General features: G+C 53.1%; 6 protein-coding genes across 6 annotated transcripts; 2 read left to right on the top strand and 4 right to left on the bottom strand.

The window, feature by feature from the left end:
• Positions 1-50: 50 nt before the first annotated feature.
• HD553DRAFT_341404 (uncharacterized protein) lies at positions 51-3,557 on the bottom strand (the record flags this gene model as incomplete). The annotated part of the gene is made up of 12 exons (XM_046182634.1): positions 51-94; positions 167-351; positions 411-544; positions 620-746; positions 810-943; positions 1,008-1,424; positions 1,493-1,717; positions 1,795-2,022; positions 2,100-2,245; positions 2,329-2,349; positions 2,440-2,483; positions 2,617-3,557. The coding sequence occupies 12 exons, from the start codon at positions 3,555-3,557 to the stop codon at positions 51-53; spliced, it is 2,646 nt and encodes an 881-aa protein (XP_046037579.1).
• A 3,363-nt stretch (positions 3,558-6,920) lies between these two features.
• HD553DRAFT_309883 (uncharacterized protein) lies at positions 6,921-9,519 on the bottom strand. Its single transcript, XM_046179762.1, has 8 exons — positions 9,447-9,519; positions 9,208-9,350; positions 8,955-9,121; positions 8,827-8,890; positions 7,976-8,736; positions 7,750-7,896; positions 7,636-7,689; positions 6,921-7,567 (listed from the first exon to the last, which is right to left on the bottom strand). The coding sequence occupies exons 3-8, from the start codon at positions 9,033-9,035 to the stop codon at positions 7,325-7,327; spliced, it is 1,350 nt and encodes a 449-aa protein (XP_046037580.1). The 5' UTR covers positions 9,036-9,121; positions 9,208-9,350; positions 9,447-9,519; the 3' UTR covers positions 6,921-7,324.
• Positions 9,520-10,617: 1,098 nt separating this feature from the next.
• On the bottom strand, positions 10,618-13,303 carry HD553DRAFT_220480 (uncharacterized protein). Its single transcript, XM_046177239.1, has 8 exons — positions 12,225-13,303; positions 12,086-12,122; positions 11,923-11,993; positions 11,801-11,828; positions 11,672-11,727; positions 11,368-11,593; positions 11,027-11,284; positions 10,618-10,961 (listed from the first exon to the last, which is right to left on the bottom strand). The coding sequence occupies exons 1-8, from the start codon at positions 12,933-12,935 to the stop codon at positions 10,882-10,884; spliced, it is 1,467 nt and encodes a 488-aa protein (XP_046037581.1). The 5' UTR covers positions 12,936-13,303; the 3' UTR covers positions 10,618-10,881.
• Positions 13,304-14,511: 1,208 nt separating this feature from the next.
• Positions 14,512-15,329, bottom strand: HD553DRAFT_220478 (50S ribosomal protein L30e-like protein). The gene is made up of 3 exons (XM_046177238.1): positions 15,200-15,329; positions 14,852-15,121; positions 14,512-14,764 (listed from the first exon to the last, which is right to left on the bottom strand). Exons 2-3 carry the CDS (start codon positions 15,081-15,083, stop codon positions 14,544-14,546), a joined length of 453 nt encoding a protein of 150 aa, XP_046037582.1. The 5' UTR covers positions 15,084-15,121; positions 15,200-15,329; the 3' UTR covers positions 14,512-14,543.
• Positions 15,330-18,162: 2,833 nt separating this feature from the next.
• Positions 18,163-18,810, top strand: HD553DRAFT_257043 (high mobility group box domain-containing protein; the record flags this gene model as incomplete). Its single annotated transcript, XM_046177362.1, has 2 exons — positions 18,163-18,660; positions 18,733-18,810. Coding segments are annotated over 2 exons (576 nt in total), but the record flags the coding sequence as incomplete, so codon positions are not given.
• A 1,654-nt stretch (positions 18,811-20,464) lies between these two features.
• HD553DRAFT_220707 (uncharacterized protein) lies at positions 20,465-22,780 on the top strand. Its single transcript, XM_046177240.1, has 9 exons — positions 20,465-20,665; positions 20,733-20,788; positions 20,864-21,062; positions 21,132-21,321; positions 21,391-21,641; positions 21,712-21,738; positions 21,800-22,094; positions 22,173-22,287; positions 22,349-22,780. The coding sequence occupies exons 1-9, from the start codon at positions 20,618-20,620 to the stop codon at positions 22,629-22,631; spliced, it is 1,464 nt and encodes a 487-aa protein (XP_046037584.1). The 5' UTR covers positions 20,465-20,617; the 3' UTR covers positions 22,632-22,780.
• Positions 22,781-23,068: the final 288 nt, after the last annotated feature.

Here is a 23,068-nt window from a genome sequence, read left to right on the forward strand (position 1 = left end):
GGTCGTATTATAGTCGTATTTCGCGGTCGTGAGAGCAGACGGAAACCACATCAAGATCCAGCCAAGGGCCATTTAAGCCGTAATCCATCTAGCCCTGGTAATCGTGTCGCACCACGAATCAGTCACGAGCGTCATGGCCATTTGTACCACAGTCTGCAGGACTCACATCGCATGTATAGCATGTCATTGACTGGACTTCGCTCTTTCGGAACCGGGGCAGGAGCCTCGCGCTCAGTTGCGCCCGCAAAGTCCTTTGTCTGGACTTGTTCGTCGGAAAACGTCTTTCTGACGTCGGACGACGGTCTGATGGTACCGAGTCGCTGTGTGAGCTGAGCCCGAACGGCTTCGTTACTACGGTGGCCACACGTCAACTGTCACGTCGGTCTGGCGAAGATACATGAGCGACTCACTCTCGCAGTCCCGACATGATGTCGATCATCATCTGGTTGGCGAGCTCCGGATTGTCTCTGCTCAATATTTGAAACCCTTGTTGAATCGAGTGCAGAGCCTGCAAATCAACCGCCGACTTCGCTTGAGACACGGTCTGCGGATGCGATTTCGAGCATAGTTTCGAGATGAGCCAAGATGTGACGAGAAGCCCGCCGCAGAGTGAACGAACCTTGTTTACAACGGGCAAGACGACGTCTCGTATGAGGATCTCGCCAACTCCGTCACCACTTGCGTGGAACGGGCGTTTCGCTTGCTGTTGAGCAACTGGGGCCTGCTTCATAGCCGGTTTTATGGTTCTGCGGATGCGTAGACCATCAGCCGGGAAGCCTTTCGCCATTTTCGATACTGCTTCTACTCACTGCTGCCCGATACTAGAAGACGATGCTGATACTGGGCGTGCCTTTGGAGTGTCTAGCGGAGGTGTTCTGACCTCGGTAGAGTCAGCTTGAGAGGCGCTGCCAGATGACTTGAGCGAAGGAGCGGTCTCAAAACCCTGTTAGGGGAGTGTCAGCTCAATTTCCGTCCAGCAAATGTCACTTTGCTGGCCCGTAGCTCACCTCTTCAAAACCTTCGGGAACGTCGTCGTTGACGATGAATGTACGCCTGCGAGCGGAGTCGTCTTCCGGGTAGGCGTCCGACAAGGAGGGTTGCATTTGGTAAGGCTGGACGTCTCGCTCAAAAACCCTCGCCTCCGAGCCTTTTCCAGGCCGGATGGTCCCGACCGTGGCAGGGTCTTCCTCCTCGGCGTTCGTCCCTTGTACCGAAATGACGGTCCCGTTCCCGAAATCCCACCCCTCGTCTTCCCCATCGATGGTTCCATCGATAGTCGGGTTCGAAATCGAAGTCTCGGAACGAGAGTGATTCCCGTGCAGTCGTTTGTGTTCGGCAAGTCGGTTGACGAGCCTCTGCAAGGACTGAACACGGCCGGCCTTGCGGATGAACGGGTGCTCGAGCAATTCGGCGGTATCCCATCGCTATTCGATTAACACGAGCGAACATTCAGCTCTGCCCGTTTACCGTAGGCCGACCTGACTCAACTCACGACATTCGGGTCCTTAACCAGACACTTCGAGACAAAGTCCTTGAACGCGTCGCTGAAGTCGCCTTCCAGCTTGGGCGGTTCCATCGAGGGGATCAAGAACAAGAGCTTCATCGGGTGCTGCGATCCATAAGGCGGTTTCCCAGCGACGAGCTCAATGGCGGTGATCCCTAGTGACCAGAGGTCGGCCTTGTGCCCATATCCTCCCTGCAGAATCACTTCCGGGGCCTGAGGAGCCGAGGTAATCAACGTAGTTAGTCAGTACCTGAGAGTCTAGTCTCTAGCACACGACGTTCATTACTGACCATGAACAAAGGCGTCCCGACAAACGTATTCTTGATACTCTTGGCGCTTCTCAACTGCCCGGACACGCCGAAATCGGCGAGCTTGACCTCGCCCGTATCGGAAAAGATGATGTTGGCCGATTTGATGTCCCGGTGAATGATTCCCTGGCTGTGTAGATAGGCAAGACCGTGCAGGATCTCACGGAGGACGATGGCTGCTTGCGGTTCGTTAAGAGGTCCCGGTTTGATCTGACGGTGATGTCGTTCAACAAAGTCAGCATAGCAAACTCAGGTCTTGACATTGCTTTTAGGTGCAAGCGACTCACGATATCAGACCCGCTACCTCCAGCGAGATATTCCATGATGATCCACAAAGTCCACTTCCTCCCGACGAACGATCCTAGATAACGGGTGATATAGGGCGAGTTGCACCCGGACAGGTAGACGATCTCGGATTGGATCTCAGAGATTTCTGTACCGAATTCAATGCCAAAGATGAGCGATCTTTCAGCTACAGGCAAGGGCGGAGGATTTAGATAGAAGGAGCAAACTAACCATCTGCGTTATCTTCGAGACCTACAATCAGGAAGTCAGAGACAACCAACAAATTAGTCTTCCCAGGTCAAACCCAACCCCCAGCTCGTGCTGTTCGAGATCGGGACTCACAGACATGTTTGATAGCCACGATCTCATCCGTCTCCTTGTCCAGCCTGTCCTCCCCAGAACACATGCGCATCGCATCAACGATACCACCCGAGCGCGAATGTCAGCATCAGCATCATCGTAAAAATCTCGACCAGGACCTGTCCGCCTCGCTCCAGAGCGGGAACTACTCGGACTCACGCCTTCCAAACCGTCCCGAAATTCCCATGTCCCAACTTTTGGATCAACTCGTACCTCTCCTCCGGACCCGCTGAGAACAAAGGAGCTCCAGCTAGGGTGGATCGTTCTCGAGGGGTGGTTATCAGGTTCGAGGTGTTATCGCCGTCTTCCTGGTAGTGATGCTGAGGGTACTCGTCGTAATCCCGGTCGAAATCGTAGGGGTCTCTCAAACTCAATCCCCCAACGTTCTCCTGTACAACCCCGTTCGACCGATCATGTTGCAAATGGGCGCCTTGAGGTTGTCGAGTGACCTGCCGACCCAGCTCCGCCCCGCCTTTATACGCGTATCCATCTAAAGTAGCCGAACTCCCTGTCCTTCTAGATTCGTGATCCCGGTCCTTCCGGAGCTTGAAAGTAGACCCTGCCGTGTAATCGCTCTCCTCCCCACCCTCATCCGGATCCGCATCATCGTCAAAATCCGATTCTTGAGAGGAGAACCCGCTAGAAGTAGATCCTAAACCCGGTTGACGACGAGCCTGGGCTTGCCAACTAGGTTCAGAACTCGGAGAACGGAATAACATCCCATTCGGGTTATTCGCTCCGGGTCCTAGTCCAAGATGGAGGTTCCGTCCAGGTCCGGATGCAGTAGGAGGATCGGCCGGTCTTCGTTGATGCCCATACCCATGTCCATGTTCATATCCATACCCATACCCTGGCCGATCTTCTTCGTTTGCTCTGATGGTCGACCCTTCTCCAGACCCGGACCCGGATCCGGAAGACGAGGAAGAAACGCTCCTACTCCCATGCCTTCGATCTCGGATACTGGTACTCTCCATCCCTAAGACCGGCGGAGCAGGGGTAGAGCGTGATTGGACCCGATGTAAGTGAGGGGACCGGAGTGGGAGTGGGGTTGCGGTGGTTGATGGAGGGGACGGCTTGCGGGATGGGGTGGAGGGTGGCATCCCGTCTTATTTGGTTCGGTAGTCGATGGGATCCTTTGTCGCTTTGTGAGGTGGATACTGCGGTTGACAGTCGAGGTCTACGGTAGGCAAGATCGGTAGGTGGTGGAATGTCTACCCTATCTGATCTCTGATCGAGGTCGCTATTCTCAGTTTGTTTTGTTTGTCGCTGTCGGTTTGTTGATCTTTTGTCGAGGAAGAGGAGGAGGTGCGAGCTAGGTGACGGAGGGGGTCGGTATCGAGGTAGAAATCCGTCTGATGTACGTATATGACGATGAGGAGTAGCGGTACAGCTGTGTGTAGGCGAAAGTCCTTTGCAAAGGTAGTTTGAAGTGGTTGATTATGTTTCGAGCTGAATGAGATTGCGTGTGTGATCAGGGGGAGATGAGCCGCGGGGAGGAGGTAAACCGAAACGGCTATCGGAAGTGAATGTAGATGATGCGTAGGTGCGTAATTGGCTAGTCGGTCGATCGATTATGAACTTGTGAACTTGTGAAGTATGAAGAGGTGATATGGTTGTTGAACAGGAGGAACGGACGTTGAGATAGGGGATTGGCTGAACCTTCTTCTTTCCAGAAGAGCCTTTTATCCTAATCCCCTCTGGCCTCTGGCCTGTTTACTCCGAGATCGTCGCATCATCATGTTGCACCTAGACTGGGCCCGCAGACAACGACGTCATGCCATAGAAGCTCTGTTCAGCACAGCAGCACAGCGTACACGGAGAAGCAGGGACACGGAGGCAAGGGGAGGAAAGCGGGAAGGAAACGAGGGGGGCAGAGGAGGAAACCACACAAGCCGAGCTCACAAGTTAGGGTGCAGGTCGCGCGGGACAAAGACAGAGAGACCTCGGGGCGTTCCAGACGTTTCAGATCATCGCGACGTGCTCAAACGCCCATGCGTCAACATCGGCTCGTCCGTAAAAAAAAGCCGTTTGATGAATCTTGCCTGATCAGAATAGGACTCTAAAGAATGACACAAGTTCGAGACTCGCTAAAAGCTGGGGGTTCGGTACTAACCCCCTCAAGCCCCCCTTGATCCTGATCGGTGCCCGAGCCGTGGGACGTAACTGGGAGTCTCCCGCCGCAACGAGGACGTGATCAATAATACCAAGAGCGACCGATGAACAGGGGCGATTGAAGGAGGGGCGTAAGACAGTACGTCATGAGCCCGCTGTCTACTGTCTGAAAGAGCCATCGTTGATGAGAGACAAAACGGGTAAACTTCCATTTCCTTCCCCGTGCTCCGTCCACATCTTTGAACCAGTTCTGTATCGAGCAGTCGCAAATTGGTTCCGTTCGTTTCGAATGCTTGTATGGACATCTGATCACGGTGATCATCTACCAGCTACCGGTTACTCGTTGACGGAAGGAGGGGAGACAAGGCCGAGATCGAAGCTCAAAGGCGAAACCTTACTGTACCCCTTGCAAAAGAAAAAGAAGAAGAAAAAGGGGAAGGAAAGAAACGAGCGTGAACGAGCGAATCCCATATCCGCCAACGGAGTTCTTAGGGAATCGACCTGGTCTTCGCTTGTCGTTGTCATACCCGTCGTTGTGACCGTTTTGATCAGCACCGCCGTAGCTCCGGTGGGGAGTTACATGTCTACACATGAGTATGACCCACGCCACTTCATTCCTTTACGATGCGAGCTGCCGGGTCGGGCCGGAATTTGTTCCGCAGGAACACTGTACTCGAGTACTGTACTGGTCACAACCTACTCGATATGATAAAGCGTGAAACGACCTTGATGTGAGAAACCATGGCCAAACAAAGCAGACCTATGAACCCATTAGACTTGGCACCCCTATAGAGCGTCAAGTTGTCGACGCATGTACGGTAAAAGTTGCCATCTTTATTTGGTTGATTGGTGGATATAAAAGTCTTCACTCAGGCGTCACCCTTGAACTCCAGATTTTGTTTCTTTTTCCAATAGGTGAGCTGGTCACAGTCACTCCTCTCCCTGACGAGTTGTATAGTTAACAGCAATATATGCAGTTGAGCCGCCGCTGACAACATCTGTGTGAGACCTGTTGAGTTTTCTTCCGCTCGTACACTCTCTGCCAATTCAAAGACTGGACTAGATTTGCCGATCAATGTATAGGACGAAACAACCGCTCTCATCAAGACTTTCACAGACAGTTCCAAGCGAGTCGCCAATCGATGTCACACATGTGAACCCCTCAGATCCAGACTTCTACGGCTTCCAGAATCCCTTACACAAAGAAGGCGAGGGCTGCGATGCTCCCGAAAAACCCATTGAACACACGTTGAATCTCATCCTCAATAACAGACGGTCGTAACGACTACATAGGGATATAACAGGCGCGAGAAGCATGACAAGTCCCACAAGTCCAACAGGTCTGTGGGTTGAGACCGAGTTCATCTTCAACCGAGACTGGGACTATCGAATGATTGGCACTAATCGCCGTAGCGGTGTGACAGTGCACACAAAAGCCGAGAACCAGCTCTGTTTTGCCTCTTCTGCGAATTCCGGTCATCGAGAGCATGACGCAGAGTAAGGCAAGTTCCCGTATAACAAAGCACGTCATGTCGCTGCGCTATTTCAGACTTACTGTATCGAAGCGTCGATCATCTCCAATGCGGGATCTGGTACCGGAAGCGCCTCCTTTCTAGATAAACATCCCACTCATGGAGAACCTCGAGTCATTTCAACAACACCCCCCTGATCTCTCTTTGGGTACTATACGATCACAGCTGACAGCGGCAAAGCCTCGGAACTCGGATCAAGCAACTCCCGCTGAGATTGTTTCCTTACCGAAAATCGGTACAAGAGTATGAAATGATCATCCATTCTCGTTTGAACTACAACCACGAGCGGTCTATCTTTTCAGTGAAACTCCCGCACATGGTGTTGCTCGAAGAATTAGCGGGAGGGCGAAATATCTATATCGATGCACCTTCCAACGTGTCTTGCTAGGGCGCCTGTGCGTGGAACAGCTTGGCGAGTTGTTCTCGGAGGCACCAGCAGTTGGTATCAAGGCCTCATGGATAGTGCAAGTTCGAGATATTGACGACGACCCGAAGGATTGGACGATTTCTGTGCGAAGTCCATCTGAAGATATCACTCAGGAACGGCCAACCTGCGACTACTGCCACAGCCACCATCCTACAGATGCTCGAAGCAAACATTTTTTCTGCCTGTAAACTAAAGTTTGTCCGCTGATTAATTGTCAAGGAACGTAAGGACGACCGGGAGGGTGCAATGCGCGGCCACAAGCAGGGAGGGCTTCAAGAGCTCCAGATTGGTGCACTACCACACCACGTCCCCGTCTCTTTCTCGATGGCCACATCATCGAACAGCTTCGGCAGGACCAGAAGATTCAGGCTGCGATATCATACTTGCCGCAAGCGAAGGAAGCCGACTACTCATACAGTGTGTGTTAACATCATTATTAGAGTCTCGTCGACCGCATTTATGGCTATTGTCGTCGCGAGCGGACACTTGCGAAAAGGCCGTGTTTGTGCGGGGAGAAGTAATTGGAATGGGAGACATTCGATTGAGTCTACTAAGCCTGCGCCACTGGCATCGTCATAGTCGTACGAGAGAAGCTATTTGCCGTACAGGTCAATCAGAATCGCTTTGGCGTTTAGCACCACGGAACTGAGGGATACTCAGACGTAGTGTCTTGCGTTCTCTAGATGACAGAAAGACAGAAACAGTGTCTATGCTATCGAGAATCCAAAATTCGCTCGTCCTGGAAGAGCTGATCACGACGTGGTGTTGATTTCGTCTATACTGTGATTGTCGAGCGTCAGGAACACTCGGAGATTTTTGAGATTATAAGGTAGCCGTCATGAAGGGCCTTGGAGATGTGTCGAGAGACGTCCGCTAGACGGGGTTTGACCCGGGTGAGGTCGATCGGTTCCTTTTTCGAGTTGTCGGCGAGTTTGAGTATGTCGGCGAGTTTGAGCATAGTGAGAAACACGTATAAGCCAGAATCTTGAGGATCGCATCGGATAGGAGGGAAGCGCTCCTTGGAAGGGAATTGAACGCCCTATAGATAGAGGATATGGTCGGGTCAATGGAGAGTTTGTATCTGTCACGGTTTTATGGGAGCCCTACGCATGGGTCTGGTTTGCAACTGATGTCCTGAGCAGCGACCAGTGCGAGATGTTCCTTCAAAGTGGTCCCGCTTGTCAGCAATTGTGGACATGGGACGGACGGAGTTTGACTGACCATGTTCTTCTGAAGGCTTGAGACTAGCTTCTCGTAAGTGCTAGACGGAGCGGTTCCAACCGGGTCCCAGACCATGATGGATTTACCATAGGTCAGCAGGATCCAGCTGATACCATCATCTGTCTGAACTTGCACGGGCAGCATCCACTGACAGATGCGGAGGTTCAGACTCAGCCCTCAGGGTTATGACTCGTCAATGTTGTAATATGGTTGTAATTTGACGTACCTCTTTGTACAGAGCTAACAACCTCACCAAGGATGGCAACTGTCCAGAAAAGCCGCAGCGCACCAGAATCACATCCCACTTCAAAGAGGATACGGGATCTTGCTCCGTCGAGAGTTGACGACCGAGCCGAGAAGGTAGACAGAGGAAAGGAGCTTGACCATTTTCATATTGCTGGATTTCAATGTGTTGCTGGATGAGCCTCGCACAGTCATCGAAGAGATCCGCTTGTGACAACATGCTTGGGGTCAAAGGCTGTCTTCCTAACAGAGATGCGAGACTTGGTGCCCAATGTTTGTAGAACGCGGCCGGCGACCTTTGCGATGTTGGTACGATTGGAACAGAAGGAGCCTTCGAACCGGCTCGCGAGGCCGATGGTGAGGCAGCCAACTTTCTGGGTGGGGCGGGAGGTTGTGTAGGTTGTGTAAGTGAAGGCTGTTTGGCGGACGGACCTGCGACTGGCTGAGTCGGGACTGGCGTGGCCCGGGCGGTCGTTTTAGATGGAAGCTGTGGAGGTACCGGTGCAGACACGGGCGTGGTTCCATCCCGGGGTAGGGGTTGGAATGGCTTAACCTTTCCGATTAGAAGTATACTTCCAGTTAAAACGGCCACCCGCACAATCCTCATGCGATCGAGATCGATGTCCCCGTCTTGTTTCCAACGTTTCCAGCATTTCTCTCCTTTAATGATACCGCTTGTGAGCCGACTCTGCCATAAATAAAGAGGGGGGACCGGTCCAGCCCAGCACTCTGGCGTATCACTTCCTGGACATCCAGATCGATAGACAATGACAATGTTACGTCAGTACAGCGTAATGCTTAAGAAAAAGGATCGCGAAGACCTTCTCGGCTTACCATCTTTGTAGACCGCCGCGTACTCTAGCCGCGAAAATGTGAAATCTTCCTCGCTTTCCAGATCCTGTCAACGTTCTGGTCTGAGTAAGAGGATGTATCTGAGCTCATATACAGTCTGCGTCACATACCTTCTTGGCCTTGATAGCCTTTCGGGCTAGGTATTCAATCACAGCGATCTCCGCAGCGACGTCTCCGTTTGTTTCTCCCATCTTGACGGTATCTAAGTCGATTGTACCAGGCCTGACGACGTAATAGCTAAGCCAGAGGCGAGAAGTATACGCAATGAGGAAAGTCGCTGAGGGGAAGAGCGATGAGGTTGAGCTGCATCGAATGAATACGGTGTGCATTTCCGACCAACTTCGAAGCGATCTGGCCACTCACTAGGGTGAAAAAAGAGAGACGATGCCACCGATGGTCCGTTAAGTGAGGCAAGATGGGTTACTGCTTCAAGGTCACACAAGAGGAACCAAAAGACAGTCCGATGACGACAACGGAATGCAAAGATGTAAGATGCCTGATTCGAGCTATGTGATCATCCGATACAGAACGGTGAGCTCATATTCAATCGAAAGCCGACGTGATTGTGGAAGTCACAGACTAGATGACTACAGTATACTCACAGCAATCCAGTTGACTTCCGAATCCGAGGAGGTTGCGGAGGATGGGGAGAAACAGTAGCGTCGTGACGTTGTGAATAGAGTAAGTTCAAGGGTAAGTAGAACCGATGGATGATTCTGATTTCTGATGAGATCAGATCGAGCATGATCGTTGTGATTTGTTCATTTTTTGATTCCGCGCGTCCGACTTCTCTTTTGTTCTCCATCGTGTTTCACATGGACAGACCAAGAGACCAAGCGCGAACCGCGAATGTTGGGCCTTACCCTATAGTCTTGTTACATACATCTTCGAGATTTCAGTATCCAGACCTTTTCAAGAGACTAGGCTTTGGTGAGGGCCCGTAGCAAGTCGTTGCCAACCCGCAATTGCATCGTGCGCTTGACCCGGTTGGTGACGGAGATCGGGCCGTGCGACCAACCACTGTGTCGGTCAACAAGCCAATTGTCGTACTGCATCTGTCGTCCAGAAAGACTGATCTTGGTTTCCGGCGCGAAACTGGGCCTAAGATAATCGATGTGAGCGCAACACGGTAGCCCCCGATACCTGCCGGGCAGCTTCAGCTAGTCATCGTATTCTCGTGAACATGCCAACTGATGAGTGCATTCCCGAGAGCAAAGGCAGATCCAGTCTGACGAGTACGACGAACCAGACGCTAGGCTCGCTGAGATCTCAACGGAACTTGTCCAAGCCATCAATGGTAAAGACCCTCACATAGCTGAGACACAGTCCAAGAAGTGGCACAGGGCTCATTACCCAAAGGTGTAAGTTGTCAAGCAATCACAATTGATGATAAGACCTAACAGAAGAAAAAAGATAGGTCACTCACCATGGGCTTCCAGCTCTTCCGTGCTGGAGGCATCTTCATCATCTTTGCTGTGCTCTGGGGCTTTGTGATCAAGCTGAAGGTGAATAAGAACAGAAGTGATTTAGTTTATCTCAAGTTTGATTTGAAAGTGGTGGCCTTCTTGTTGTCTTTCACTGATTTGTGCTTCGGTGTTTGATTTGGGGTTTGCTTCGGTACTACTACTCTACTACAGGTACGGCCACGCTCTGACGGAACGCGCGCCTAGCAAATCACTAACAAAGTGTTCCGTCTGAGCGCGATCCTCACGGTAGCAAGTCTGATATGTGCAGCCCGGTGACGGTGGTTGCATGGTCTTCCATATGAGATGAGGCCCCAGGATTTGACACATTCTAGATCGGCTCTGGTAACGGCGTAAGCCGAGATACGGCATGGATGCTATTATGAGCCCGTCGCATATGCTCGAATCATCTACGAATACAGTGTATCGAATCGCCATAAACCCCAAGTTATGCTACTGCCTCGCCGTTTGCGTGTGATCACGGGAGGTGCGTCCCGAATGCCATGTTCCCTTTACTTTGTTCCGATGTATACCCTTGTAGTCCCAAACCCGGATGTCCGACCGGTCCTCCTTCTTATCTGGTCCGACGTGGCGATTGAAACTCGTGCGACATGGTAGCCACGATGATATCGGCGAATTCGAACCGATCACGATCTGCAACCCGCGTCGACTCGATGTCAGCTTCAACTAGTCCTGGATTTGACTCTCCCGCAACTCACGTTCCTGCGTCGGACTAGCCGACCCGCTCAGTTCCCGCTCGTACACAAAATACGCATCCTCGTACGCCCTGTAGATCGACTCTAGGCTCCGGAAAATCATCGGCCTTTTGGCCGGTCCGTACAGATTGTTCGTACACCAGATCAACCAGCGACAATAGTCGGTCGTCATGTGCCGCATATGAGGCTGACTGAGGCTGCATAGGTAGATCATGTGTTGTTTGACATACGCCTGGGCCCATTCGAATGGTGTCGGATAGCCTGTCGAGATGGCGTTTCAGTCTACTAGATCAGCCTTCGGACGCCCTCGATGTTGTCGCTGATCAAGACAACAAGCGACTCGCCTGGCGTGTCAGCCTCGATAAACTGCGCGACGAACAGATAGAGCATCTCCCGCAGCACCCAGTTCATCCACAACCTGAGCACGTTGCCCGGTCGTTGTGATGATGGACTGTTGAGTTCGAGTTGCATGACGGATTCCGGTCCGATGGCCAGGATCAAGAGACCTCGGGCGTAGCTATTGATGTGAAATCTGATCGGCGGTTCGAGGTCGCCGTAGAACAGTTGGGCCTGCAAGAAGAAGGCGACATGAGGTTCAGGCTCGGACTGGGATTCAAAACTTGACCGTTCAGTATTGTGATTGCGTACCATGGCATCGAACTTTTTCACACCGATCTCCAGAGCCTCTGCGTCAGACTTCGGACCTGCATCAACACGATACGCATCAGCCGTCCGTATCTTGCGCGAACCTCGAAACTCCTCAGGAACCGGACTTACGAAAATCGGCCAACTGTCGATCTGACCACTACAGCGTTCCCCGGCAGGTTTCATCGCAACAGTCTGATCAGCCTCGCCACTTTCCTATAAACGACCGAAGCTAGAACGGATGGTCGACTTACGAACTTCAATATCGGATGGTCCAGCTCTAGCGTTTCCCACCATCGACCTTGATAGAGCATCCTCGAGGCGACTATGAACATGTCCGGGCAAAAGAGAGATGTCAGACGGTCTCGCATTAGCTTTTCTTATAAACATGGGCGGAGATGCAGGATTTGAGCTTACAAGAGAGTTGAGGGTACGATTCGATGACCTTGGCCATCTACTTCAGCACACCATAAATGAACAACCAGATCAGCGATCACACAACTTCCCCCTTCTTTCCCCCGGCTCGCGACCTAGACGATCCAAAACGTAAACGTACCAACCCCTCCGCCCCAGGCTTCCCAGCTACGAACCCCGCTATCCTCCCATAAACATCTTCCCAGTACGGATCCTCCCCCCAATCATCGTACCGCTTACACATAGCGTGTCTGCTCTTGACGTGGTCCTTCTTGCCCATAACGTGGTACATCAAGATCCCCTCCTTCGCTGTGGATGTGTATTCTTCGCACAGGGTACACCGGGATTCTCCGGGCCGGGAGGTGGATTCGAAGAGTGCGAGTTTGACGGCTTTGGTAGCTGACGTTAGGTGGGAGGATGTGGACGGGTCCGCATGGTTGTTGGCGGTAGATGAGGATGCGTGAGGGTTGGTAAATGCAGTGTTGAGAATCGGCAAGGATAAGGATGACGACGGAGGGATCGACGATGGGTTCGAAGACGACGATGGTCGTGTCAGTGGTAATCCCGGTCTGCCCGACTCGACATGGTTATGATCTGCAGCCCTTGGAGGTCCCGGTCCTTGTACTGGTACCTGCAGGTAAGAGAGATACTGATGCGGATGTGGCTGCTGATGCTGATGATGTGCTTGCTGTTGCTGTTGTTGCAACTGTTGCTGATACGCATTCTGGTAAGGTGAAGCCGAAGGTACAGGCGCAGTAGCAGTCGAGCTCGAAGGTCCTGCTACGATATGACCGGTACTGGGGATCCCGGGGAAGATAGTCCGACCGGGGTGTGGTGTTTGACTTGGCGACATCGTGTGTTGTTAATCTTGAGCCTTGGGTCACCTGCTGACTTGCTAGATCTTGACGTTTGAGGGCGTACGTTGAGTTGTCCAGCTGATGTAGCTGAATAACCTTTTTTGAAAGGTTCACAAGACGGACCTCGCCGCGAGAGAAGCCAAAGAAGCCCTGCACCTCCTCGCGCCTCTGTTCTATTGTCTCTTGTATATCGACGAGGAGAGTCGAGGTTGTTAACCCTGTCCCCGGCCTTTGCAAAGTTTACTACGACGTTGTTTTAATTGTCCTTCGTCTTCGTCGGACCATAAGATCCCGTTTATGCGACTCTCGTAGGCAAACCCCGAGTGTGGAGGTGCTCTGTAGGTGGAGGGGAGGGGGAGGGCGAGTCGCGAGGTCGATCGATCGGAAGGGATGTTTCACCCGCTCGAGGCTAGGCGAGAGATTTCATTAGCATGCTAGCGTGGGGGACAAGTAGTACAAACTGCACGACAGCCTGACTAGCATGACTAGCGTGACTAGGGAGCTGGTCTGAAGTGGGCTGTGCAACTCAACATGTGGAGGTTCAATGGGAACTCTAGCTACTGTAGCTAGCTACGTGCCACATGGCGAGTGGTGGGAAGGTCGGTCACCCTCTCGAGATCAACAGCCGCGGGAATAATCCGCGAACCGCGAGCCGGGAGCCGAGGCTAACCCGTACCAGGCCCACAATCACAGTGCGATCGAAGGGCGAATTCAACGAACAACACTCAGCCCAATGCACAAATGCACAACAGCTTTGAGACCCGTTCTGCACGGCAAATCTACGGTGCAGACGGTTCCAATATCACAGCTGGGAGTGATATCAACACCCGCAATCTCGAAAGTTGGTGATAAATTGATAAACACTTTCACAACGACGCCCTTGCCATTGACATTGACAGTCGTTGTCCCTGAACTTCGATCGAGGCAAGCACGACACCCATCTTTCGTCTCGCAAAAGGAAAGCAACACCATATCAGACCCAAACCGGAACCGCAACTCAAAAAAGCAAAAAAGAGGGGACGAGTATTCCATCATGCTTCCCGCGATACCAGAAAATCTTTACAATCTTGTAGATCAACGTTCCACGCGATATATTCCCCGTTCTGCCCCCTCTTTCCGTCCTCCGTCTCTTCCTTCTCTCTTTTTTTCCGACGTGGTGCTCCGCTTTCCCCGAGTTCGAGTTCTTTAGGTGCGTGCTGTACGGTCAATGTAAGACTACGTGATCCGAATGATCCATACACATGCGTAAAGCAGAGGAGTGAGATGGATCAGCGCGCGTTCCTCCAATATGTATGTCTCTCCCTCTAATCCAGAGGAGAGGGGTCAAGCGAAGAGAAAAAGGGAATGGGGAGGAGACGATCAGACATAACGTATTGTCCGCCGAAGCGGATGAGTTCGATTCCGTAGGAATTGTCGTTCAACGATTTATTGCGAAGAGGGAGTTCCATGTTCATCATAAAAAAGAGGTCCCCGGCGGGGCAGGGCGCCAGAGAGCAGAGTGAAAAAGAGAAGGGGTAGGAAAGGGAAGGACCCGATTCAAGCCAAAAACGAGAAACCAGACGCTCACCTGTCCCATACAACTCCCCCTAATCGAAACCCGACGCTCATCGGCTCTTGAAGTAGTCCAAAAGGACGTTCAAACCCTCAGACTCCTGACCGTAGTCCTTGACGACGACACAAGAGCAACCGACGATCTTCCTGGGGTTACCCTCTCGGTCGATCTTGGCCAAACCGGACCATTGTCCGAGGACCTTGGCGTCGGAGACCTTGATGAGGTTGATGTTGTGCTCGGCGCAGAGGGCCTCGATGAGCTTGAGGTATTCGGCTGCGAAAAGAGGTTGACGAGGAGACAACGTCAGCCCAAATGTACTCTAACGAGCGTGCGAAATGACAAATGGGCAAAATCGCTCACCCTCAGTGCAGGTCTCGACCAAGACACAGAGATGGGCCTGCCTCTTGTCCAAAGCCTTGGCACACTCCCTCAAACCACGGGCGAGTCCGTCGTGAACGAGAGCGTTCTTGAGGACCTCCTGAAGGGCGTCCTCGACCGACATGGCGCCCTTGGCCGGGGCGGCGACCTCGACGTCGTCGACGACGACCTCTTCAGGGGCTCGGGAAGCAGAGTCGGAACCAGCGTCAGACATTTTTATTGGGTTTGTGGGGGGTTGGGTCTTCTTCCGCGCTATGGTATATAAGAAAAAGGTTGGTTTCCGAGGTCAGCTCGGAGTTCGTGTCGATGTCGATTTTTTTCACTACTAACGTGTTTTGTTAAGAGAGAGGGGGGAGAGGTGAGGAGTCGAAAAAAAAAAGGAAAAAAAAGTTCTTTCTGCGATTCCTTTGACTAAGTGTTTTGGGGCTCGTATAGCTTTCGAGCGGGTGAGCAGGGGGATTGTCGAAAGGTCGAGGTCGATGATCTATCTGATCGAGGTCGTCGAGTAAGGTCGAATGCTAGTGGGTCGTCCTCGCGCGTGGGGAAGGCAAGAAGGTGACAAGCAGAAGCGCAACGGGACGGAATCTCAAGCGCAGATGACGTTTCAGCAATTGGCGGGAAGGCTATGGTCAAGGTAATGAAGGCAAAGGATCGTATAGCGACGCAGATTGAAGGGATTGCATAGCTACGAGAAAGCCACAGCGAGATTGGACATGTAGAGCGAGGGGTGGACTATATGTCCAATGCACTGAGGTCGCGATGATGTAGAAGCTCGGAAGACAAGGTGGGTTTCACCTTGCACGGCCGCTCGATCGCCTTAAGAATTGCGCATACGCGTGAGAAAGCGAAATGCCATAATCTCGCGGATGTTGATCGGATGAATCGGGAGATTTGGGGGTGCGGATGCTTGTGATTGGCCCGGTCGTCGTGGCGGGTCCCGTCATCGATCGTATGGGTTCGCCCCTCTAGTCCCTTTCGCTCTCGCTCTCGCTCTCTCTCTCTCTTCCTCTTCCTCTCTCTGCTCTCTGCTCTGCGCTGCTTGCCGTGTACGAACTACGACCACGACGACCAGCAGCAGCAGCCGAAACGCCCATCCCACCTCCTCTCTCTCTCTCTCTGCCTCCCCGCTTACCTTGTGCTCATCAACCTCCGCCGCCGGTATTTCCCCTGAATTTACTGCCATCACCCACCTCTCTCACCTCACACCTCACCTCGGCAAGACCCTCTCACCCAGCCCGGATCTAGTGCCCCATCACCGTCGTCCCCCAAGGGTGAGTACCACATCCTCCTTCCACCATCACCCTCGTGCTACCGTGCCGCCGGCGTTCCACCTCGCTGATCTGCCACTTCCTCTTCTCGCCTCTTCCTCCACCTCGTCTCATCTCCTCTGCTCTCGCTGCTCGACCTCCCTCCGTGATCGGTTGGAATTGGAATCTGACCCCGGATCTTCATCCACCACCACCACGGTTACCACCTCTCACATCCTGTCTTGTGCCCGACCTGCACACTTGTTGACATCTTCGTCATCACGTTTTTACGTTTACGTTCACATCCGGTCTCTTTCCTCTCCCTTCTCTCCTCTCTCCTCTTCCTGCTCGTCTTCCTTTGACTAGGCGGAACCGGACGACCAGACAACCACCACCACCAAGCACAGCAAAGCGTGATAGCTTCGGGCATCGTCCAGCCCAGCCCAACAATTGTCATCAACACCGGGTATTAGCTGCGGAACACCACAACATCAAGTAGGAAACACCAGGGATGAGTTGGAGCGTGAGTCCTTCTGCTGACCCCTAATCGAAAGGCTCTCTATCTCTATCTCTGTTACCGTCGCTGACGAGCCCACCGTCATATCACTCCGATACAATAGTATCAAGACCGACAGGCATCGCAAGGAGCTACCTCGAGTACACCCGGGTACGCTCAGGCCGATCCGAGGTACACCGCCTACACGCAACAACAACAGCAACAGCAATCGCAACAGGCAAGAGGAACGTATGCGGGGTATGAAGGGCAGGATGGGTATGCGGCGGGAGCGGGGGGACAGGCGGGTTATGCTGGTTATTACGGCGAGTGAGTTCGAGTTCGAGTTCGAGTTTGTGGATTTGAGCGATGAGGCAAGACGGTTTGCTGACTCGTGGTCATGGTCGTGATCTCGCTTGCAGTCGCTCGAACTTCCCAGCGCAAGGGGATACGAGCTCGCCCTCGGGTCGAACGGTAGATCAGCAGCACGACCGAGCGACTTCGTACCATCACGATTCGCCCCTGTCGCCCGCACCTAGGAATGTCAGTCGACCGCCCGTCCAGCCCGCTACTGCTCCTGCGACCGGTGGTGGGGGGTACGAGTCGGCCCAGCAGCAGGGGTACTATGGCAACTATTCGCAGTACGCTCAACAACAGCAACAGCATCAATCGTCGGCTTCACACCCTTCGCAAGCTGGTTGGCAGCAACACGCTCAACGCAGCGTCTCTGGCGGATCGGCCGGGCAGGGAGTGTACGGTGCGACCACGGGAAGCGGGGCGTATCAGACCTTGTCGGCTGGGAATCAGAATGGGACGCCGACTTTGCCCGCTTCAGCACCTGCGCATCAGGCGTCGACGGCGGCTGCGGGAGGGTCGGGGAGGAGTGCGGCGGCGAATGGGGCTGCTTTCGGTGGGTATGGATCTCAGCAGGCGTATACGGCTGCGCAACAACAACAACAACAGCAGCAGTATTACTACGCTCAACAGCAGCAGCAGCAGCAGCAACAGCATCAACAACAACAGACTCCGGCTTCCGCGCATTCAGGGTATTATAGCAACGCTTCGTACGCTCAACCATCGGCTGTCTCGGCTGGAGGCTGGACGAATCAGCAATGGACGGACCCGAGGTACGCAGCAGCGGCCGCAGCAGGTCAGCTTGGCCAGACGGCCCAGACGGCGGCGGGATCGGGAGGATACAGCCAGAGTCAAGCTCAACAGGCTTACTCGGCTCAGGCTCATCAGGCTACCTTGGGACACCAGCAGCAGCAACATCAGAACCCGCATTACGCTCAGCAGTTGTACGCTCAGCAGGCTCATGCTCAAGCGCACGCCCAGGCTCAGGCGGATATGCAAGCTCATCAGCATGCTGGGTATGCCGGGTTGGGGAAGCGAGGTGCAGAGGATGATCTGGGGGCTGGGGTCAAGGGGAAGAGGGTCAAGGCTGGGAAGGAAGAGCCGGTACATGGTCAGTCACTCAAAGGACTTTTGGGCGGGGGTTTCCGATGCCAGTGCTGATACCTGTTTTGTAACCGACAGTGTCGCCACCTCCACCCCCTGCCAAGTCGTTGCTGAAACCGCCCAAACAGGCTGGGAGCGCTTGGCAGTTCTTCTTTACGGACCGACTCAACGCGGCGAAATCGGAGCAGCAGACGGGCCACAAGCTCAACGTTGCCGACGTCGCCAAAGAGGCTGGAGTGGCTTACAACGAACTCTCCGCCGCACAGAAGGACGTGTATATCAAACGTGCCGCCGACGCTCGAGAGGTGTACAAGAAGGAGTATACGGCATGGTTGGGGACTTTGAGCCCGGATGAGATCAAGCGGGAGAACGAGTTTAGGACGGGGCAACGTAAAGCGGGCAAGAGTAGGAAGGGAAACTTGAAGGACCCGAACGCGCCCAAGAAGCCGTTGTCGGCGTATTTCTTGTTCTTGAAGGCGATCCGGAGTAATAGGGCGTTGACGAGGATCGTTTTCGAGGATGCCGAGGCGACGACCAAGCAGAGCACGTTGGCGGCTATGAGATGGAGAGGTTTCACCCCGGAGCAAAAAGGAGTGAGTACAGATGTCCCGGTCGAGTTGGTCAATATGGAGCGGTGCTAACCCACAACATGTCGCTTCGCGTAGCCCTTTTTGCGACAATCCGAAGCGGACAAGGCCGAATACGAGGCGGTGCGCAAGCAGTACGATCTGGATACACAGGCGAAGGCACGCGGGGAAGACGTTCCCGAACGACCTGCTGCCAACTATTCGCAAGACCTGGTCAGCCCGCGATTGTTGTGTGCCGTCCTGCCGGACGGCCCGGAAGAGGATCTGGAAGAGGTCAGGAAGGACGCGGATGAGGTCTACAAAGCGCCTACCAAGGCTTCGAGGGCAGAGGCGGAGCACGAGGCGGGACTCGCCAACGTGCATCAGGGCGATGGGGACGACGAGGATGGCGCGGCGGATACCACTCGGGATGACGATGTCGGCGTCTCTCCCGTCGTTGCCGAGCATGTCGAACCCGAGCAGGTCGCCTCGACCGAGGAGACACCGTTCATGGACATTTCCGCTTTCGTCCCCGGTGAATACGCTGGACAGGACGGAGACGACTACAGCCATCATCATCATTTGGCATCAGAAGACGTTGCCGCGGTCGATCAACACCAGGCGGTCATCTCCACGGGTCAGGAACCTCACAGTCTGGATTTTCACGCCGTCTTTGAGACGAGCACGACGCCGGGAGACGATACCGTCGTCAAGCCTGAAAACGTCGTGCTGCCTCATGTGGAGACTGTTTCGGCCGAAGGCATCTCGGCGGATGGGAACATGGCGTACAGCTATTCGTCTACTACGATGGTCTACGATGGACTTCACCAACAGCAGCATCCGCAGCAGATCGAGCAGCCAACCGAAGCTAGGATCGAAGAGTTGCCCGACGAGCCGCAGCAGCAGCAGCAGGATGACGACGACGATGACGATGATGATGACGAGGACGACGATGACGACAATCACGCGGGACATGGGAGCGAGCAGGAAGAGACTCCCGCCGGCGATTCCGATGACGCCTAGTCTTGCAGTCTTCAGTCCTCGAGACTTCTTCGACCGTCTTCCACTCGGACCCACTTCTTTCGACTTTTCGATCTACCTCTTCTTTTCGACGGCAAGATCTGTGCGCGTCAACCATTTACTTTACGCATCTGTTTCTCACTTCGATCTCGTTTCGACTTCTCTTCCCGTAGCGATCCTTGTCATACCCGCCCGAGTTTGTATCGGGCCTGTACATATACGATATGTTGTGGGATATATCGAATGTTATTGTGGTCTCGAGGACCGTTGTTGGGTCCGTCACTCCTTTTGTCGACGGAAGCAGAATACGGTCGATCACCGTCTATTGTTGTTGATTGTGTGACATTTTGTGAAAGGGTTGATGAGCTCGAGACAAAGACAGTGTCATGGTGATATCACAACCCCGACTGTTCGTTTCAGGCTCAGGAGCCCTGCAGGTCATAGCATATATCGATCTCCCTTAGATCGTGTCACGACAACAGGTGGTGATCAGAAGGACGACCGTGAACTCGCTGGTAGAGTCACCCGTTCGTGTGGAACCCAAACCCAAAAGAAGAACGCCGGTCTGGAACAGACAGCAAGCTTCTACCATCACTACTATTCACGACATTGGGAATCCCGCATCAGCAATCCTTATAGGACCACATTCTGCTCCTGATCCGTTCGAAGCTGGGACTCGGCAGAGTTTGACGAGTAAAAGTTAGAAAGCCGACCCTTGATCTGAAACTCGAGGAGAAGATCTCGCAGGACGGGCTTTGGGTCAAAGGAAGCGATCTTGCGAAAGCCTACCGGACAGCAGAGCAAAAGGGGACGACAATACCATTCGGCTGAAGTTGAGAGGAGCAAGTCGAAACTTGAGAGACTTGGAGCAGTACTTCAGAGCAACGGCAGAACATTATAACGGAGTTCATCTCTCCATCAAAAGATAGCTGGTAGCTATCACGGACGAGAGCGCATTGTCAGGATGTGCTGTCAGGCGAGATGGAAACGAGAGGTCGTTCAGGGTCACAAGGTGAGTCGTCTACCAGGCTTGTGAACCGTATACACCTGAAATCTGATTGAATTGTGTGTACGGATAGTTCGACTTTATCAACATTCACGAGTATCACCTGAACGACTGGTTCACACGACTACGGTGAGTCCACAATTACGGACCAGGCCTAACCCGATGAACTCACAGCTGATCTCATGCCATATTTATATTGATCAGATACCTCTTCGTCTACCTCTTGCTGGCCAAATCGTTCGCCGTCTACTGCCTTGACATCTTCACCGCCATCACAATGTTGTCGACGGACAACTGGACCAACGCGATCTACCGAAAATGTGGGGACGATTGTGTTGTTACGATCAAGTTCGAAGTGGCCAAGTGGATCTTTGTCGGATGCATCATCGCTTCGTTTGTGCTCGTGAGTATCGACAAACCCTCTTACCTGTCACCTGGATCTAACCCTTCGCACTTGCTCTTGCGCTTGCAGCTCGCTTACGAAAGTTGCAAAGCCAGGCTGATCATCCGTAGTCGGGATATCGCCTTTGCCTATACCAACGTCATGGCCAACGATTACTACTCGGTTCGGGATTACGACTATTTCTGCTTTTGGTGCCACGTCTCGGAATCCGAAAAGAAGAAAGACATCATCACCGGATTCGTGTTTTTCACATTCAAAGGTTCGCTTTAAAAAGATCCCGCTCATGTGCTGCGGTATCGTTACTAAGTATCGCTGCTCTCTGCGATAGACTGGAAACGTCTCATCGCTGCCGACGGACCTCGTCAGAGCATCAACGCTCTCACCCTCTACTCGTTTGCCTACGCCAACGATTTCCAGACGCACGACCTCCCGGCCTATTGGGACAATTCGATCATAACCCTACTCTTACTGTTGTCCATGATCGCCACCGTGCTGATCTGGCTGATCAGCATGTTCTTGCTGGTTATTGCGGCTGTCTGTTATATTCCGCTGTTGTGCTACATCCAGGGCAATCTCAAGGTGGGTCACGGTGGCGGTACGGAGTCTGTCGAGTACGAGGCTGACATGCGTGGAAGTGCGCGTCAAACAGGAGTATGTTTGCCACAAGGTCGACAAGGTGAGAAGATTTCTTTTTACCGCTCTCAAACTCATTCTAACGATCCCGATTTTCCTCTCAGCGAATCGCCGAATTGATCCGCCGCAAACAGCGCCAAAGGCTGAAACGCAACATGCTACTCGAAAAGCAACTGGCCGAAGGCGCTCCCATCAAGGACAAGAAGGGCCAAGTGCTTCGGGGCGTGCAACAGCCTACGATCCCCGTCGTAGCATTTGACGAGTCGGACGAGGACATGCGGATGAGGATGGACAAAGGTGGAGCTCGGGCGAGACCGAGGTACAAGCAGAGTCCTAGCGACAGCAATCTGGCCGGTACCGACTATCCACCAGATCAAAAGTACCATCCTCAGCCGAGACGTGAGTGTGCAAGTGGCTTTCGAGACATCCTCGTCCTGACGGTCACTGATCAATCCGTCTTGTGTGATCGCATTGCAGGCCAATTCTCTACTCACAGCGGCAACGACCTGTTTGATGGGAGCTATCCGCCCACGCTGGAATACGGCTATCAGGAGCCTGCTCCGCTATATGGCGGAAATTATCAGCATGAAAGGCAAGTGTCTTGGTCAGCCCAGCTTTAGCGAACCCACACTAATCTCACTCTGCGTTCATAGCTCGACCAATCTGATGGCCGGCGCTGCTCCACCAGGCATGTCTCAAACGATGCCTACGCTTGAACCTCAACAATCTTACGAATATCAGCACCACCTACGGCCGAGCGATTCGTGGGAGCAATATCCTTCGCCCCAGATCGCCGACTATGCTCCGATACAACACCCTTATCCACCGCCACCGCCTTCGAAACGGCACAGCGGACTCGCTTACGACGACCCGACAGACGAATTGACTGCACACGACCCTTATTCACGACATACGAACCCGTCACATCGTTCCTGATCATGTTTACGAACTCTCGAATAGAACTTTTCCTGTTCCTTTTCCTTTTCCGGACAAGCATGCGTCTATCTTTTCGCAATCGAAGTTGTATCTTTAGTAATGCAAGCTTTCGCTCCAACCATGAAACAAGCTCAACTGCGGTTTACGTACTTTGATAGTACTCGTACATGGTCGGGATTGGCTTACTCTTGAAACTGTCCAGCTCTTGACTCGGTTGTTGCAAGGATTGCACCGGTATCTTTGGAAAGCTCCCAGGTCGTAATCCACTCTCCGTGTTGGCGCAGGAGAGCGTCGTGCTCCCTCTCCATGATGTCCGACACCTCGAAGAGGCCTTGTCTGACATGAAAGAGACAATCAGGTTGCAAAGGCCATGAACGTTTTTGGAGGGGGAAACAGGGATCCGCAGTAAAGATGGCCCTGCGGTGTTTAAGGTTTAA

The sequence above is a fragment of the Filobasidium floriforme genome (genome assembly GCF_021052385.1).
Source record: "Filobasidium floriforme strain CBS 6241 chromosome Unknown HD553scaffold_8, whole genome shotgun sequence".
Classification (NCBI taxonomy): domain Eukaryota; kingdom Fungi; phylum Basidiomycota; class Tremellomycetes; order Filobasidiales; family Filobasidiaceae; genus Filobasidium; species Filobasidium floriforme.

Excerpts from the sequence above, each read along its gene's own strand:
- HD553DRAFT_309883 (XM_046179762.1), bottom strand. The coding sequence starts at position 9,035 with ATGGGAGAAACAAACGGAGACGTCGCTGCGGAGATCGCTGTGATTGAA. Across the intron at positions 7,897-7,975 it reads TGTTAGCTCTGTACAAAGAG|TGGATGCTGCCCGTGCAAGT; the intron begins GTACGTCAAATT and ends CGCATCTGTCAG. Across the intron at positions 7,568-7,635 it reads GTTGCAAACCAGACCCATGC|GGCGTTCAATTCCCTTCCAA; the intron begins GTAGGGCTCCCA and ends CTCTATCTATAG.
- HD553DRAFT_220480 (XM_046177239.1), bottom strand. The coding sequence starts at position 12,935 with ATGTCGCCAAGTCAAACACCACACCCCGGTCGGACTATCTTCCCCGGG. Across the intron at positions 11,728-11,800 it reads TCGACAGTTGGCCGATTTTC|GTCCGAAGTCTGACGCAGAG; the intron begins GTAAGTCCGGTT and ends GTGTTGATGCAG. Across the intron at positions 11,594-11,671 it reads TGAAAAAGTTCGATGCCATG|GCCCAACTGTTCTACGGCGA; the intron begins GTACGCAATCAC and ends TTCTTCTTGCAG.
- HD553DRAFT_220478 (XM_046177238.1), bottom strand. The coding sequence starts at position 15,083 with ATGTCTGACGCTGGTTCCGACTCTGCTTCCCGAGCCCCTGAAGAGGTC. Across the intron at positions 14,765-14,851 it reads GGTCGAGACCTGCACTGAGG|CCGAATACCTCAAGCTCATC; the intron begins GTGAGCGATTTT and ends CTCTTTTCGCAG.
- HD553DRAFT_220707 (XM_046177240.1), top strand. The coding sequence starts at position 20,618 with ATGTGCTGTCAGGCGAGATGGAAACGAGAGGTCGTTCAGGGTCACAAG. Across the intron at positions 21,322-21,390 it reads CGTGTTTTTCACATTCAAAG|ACTGGAAACGTCTCATCGCT; the intron begins GTTCGCTTTAAA and ends TCTCTGCGATAG. Across the intron at positions 22,095-22,172 it reads GTACCATCCTCAGCCGAGAC|GCCAATTCTCTACTCACAGC; the intron begins GTGAGTGTGCAA and ends ATCGCATTGCAG.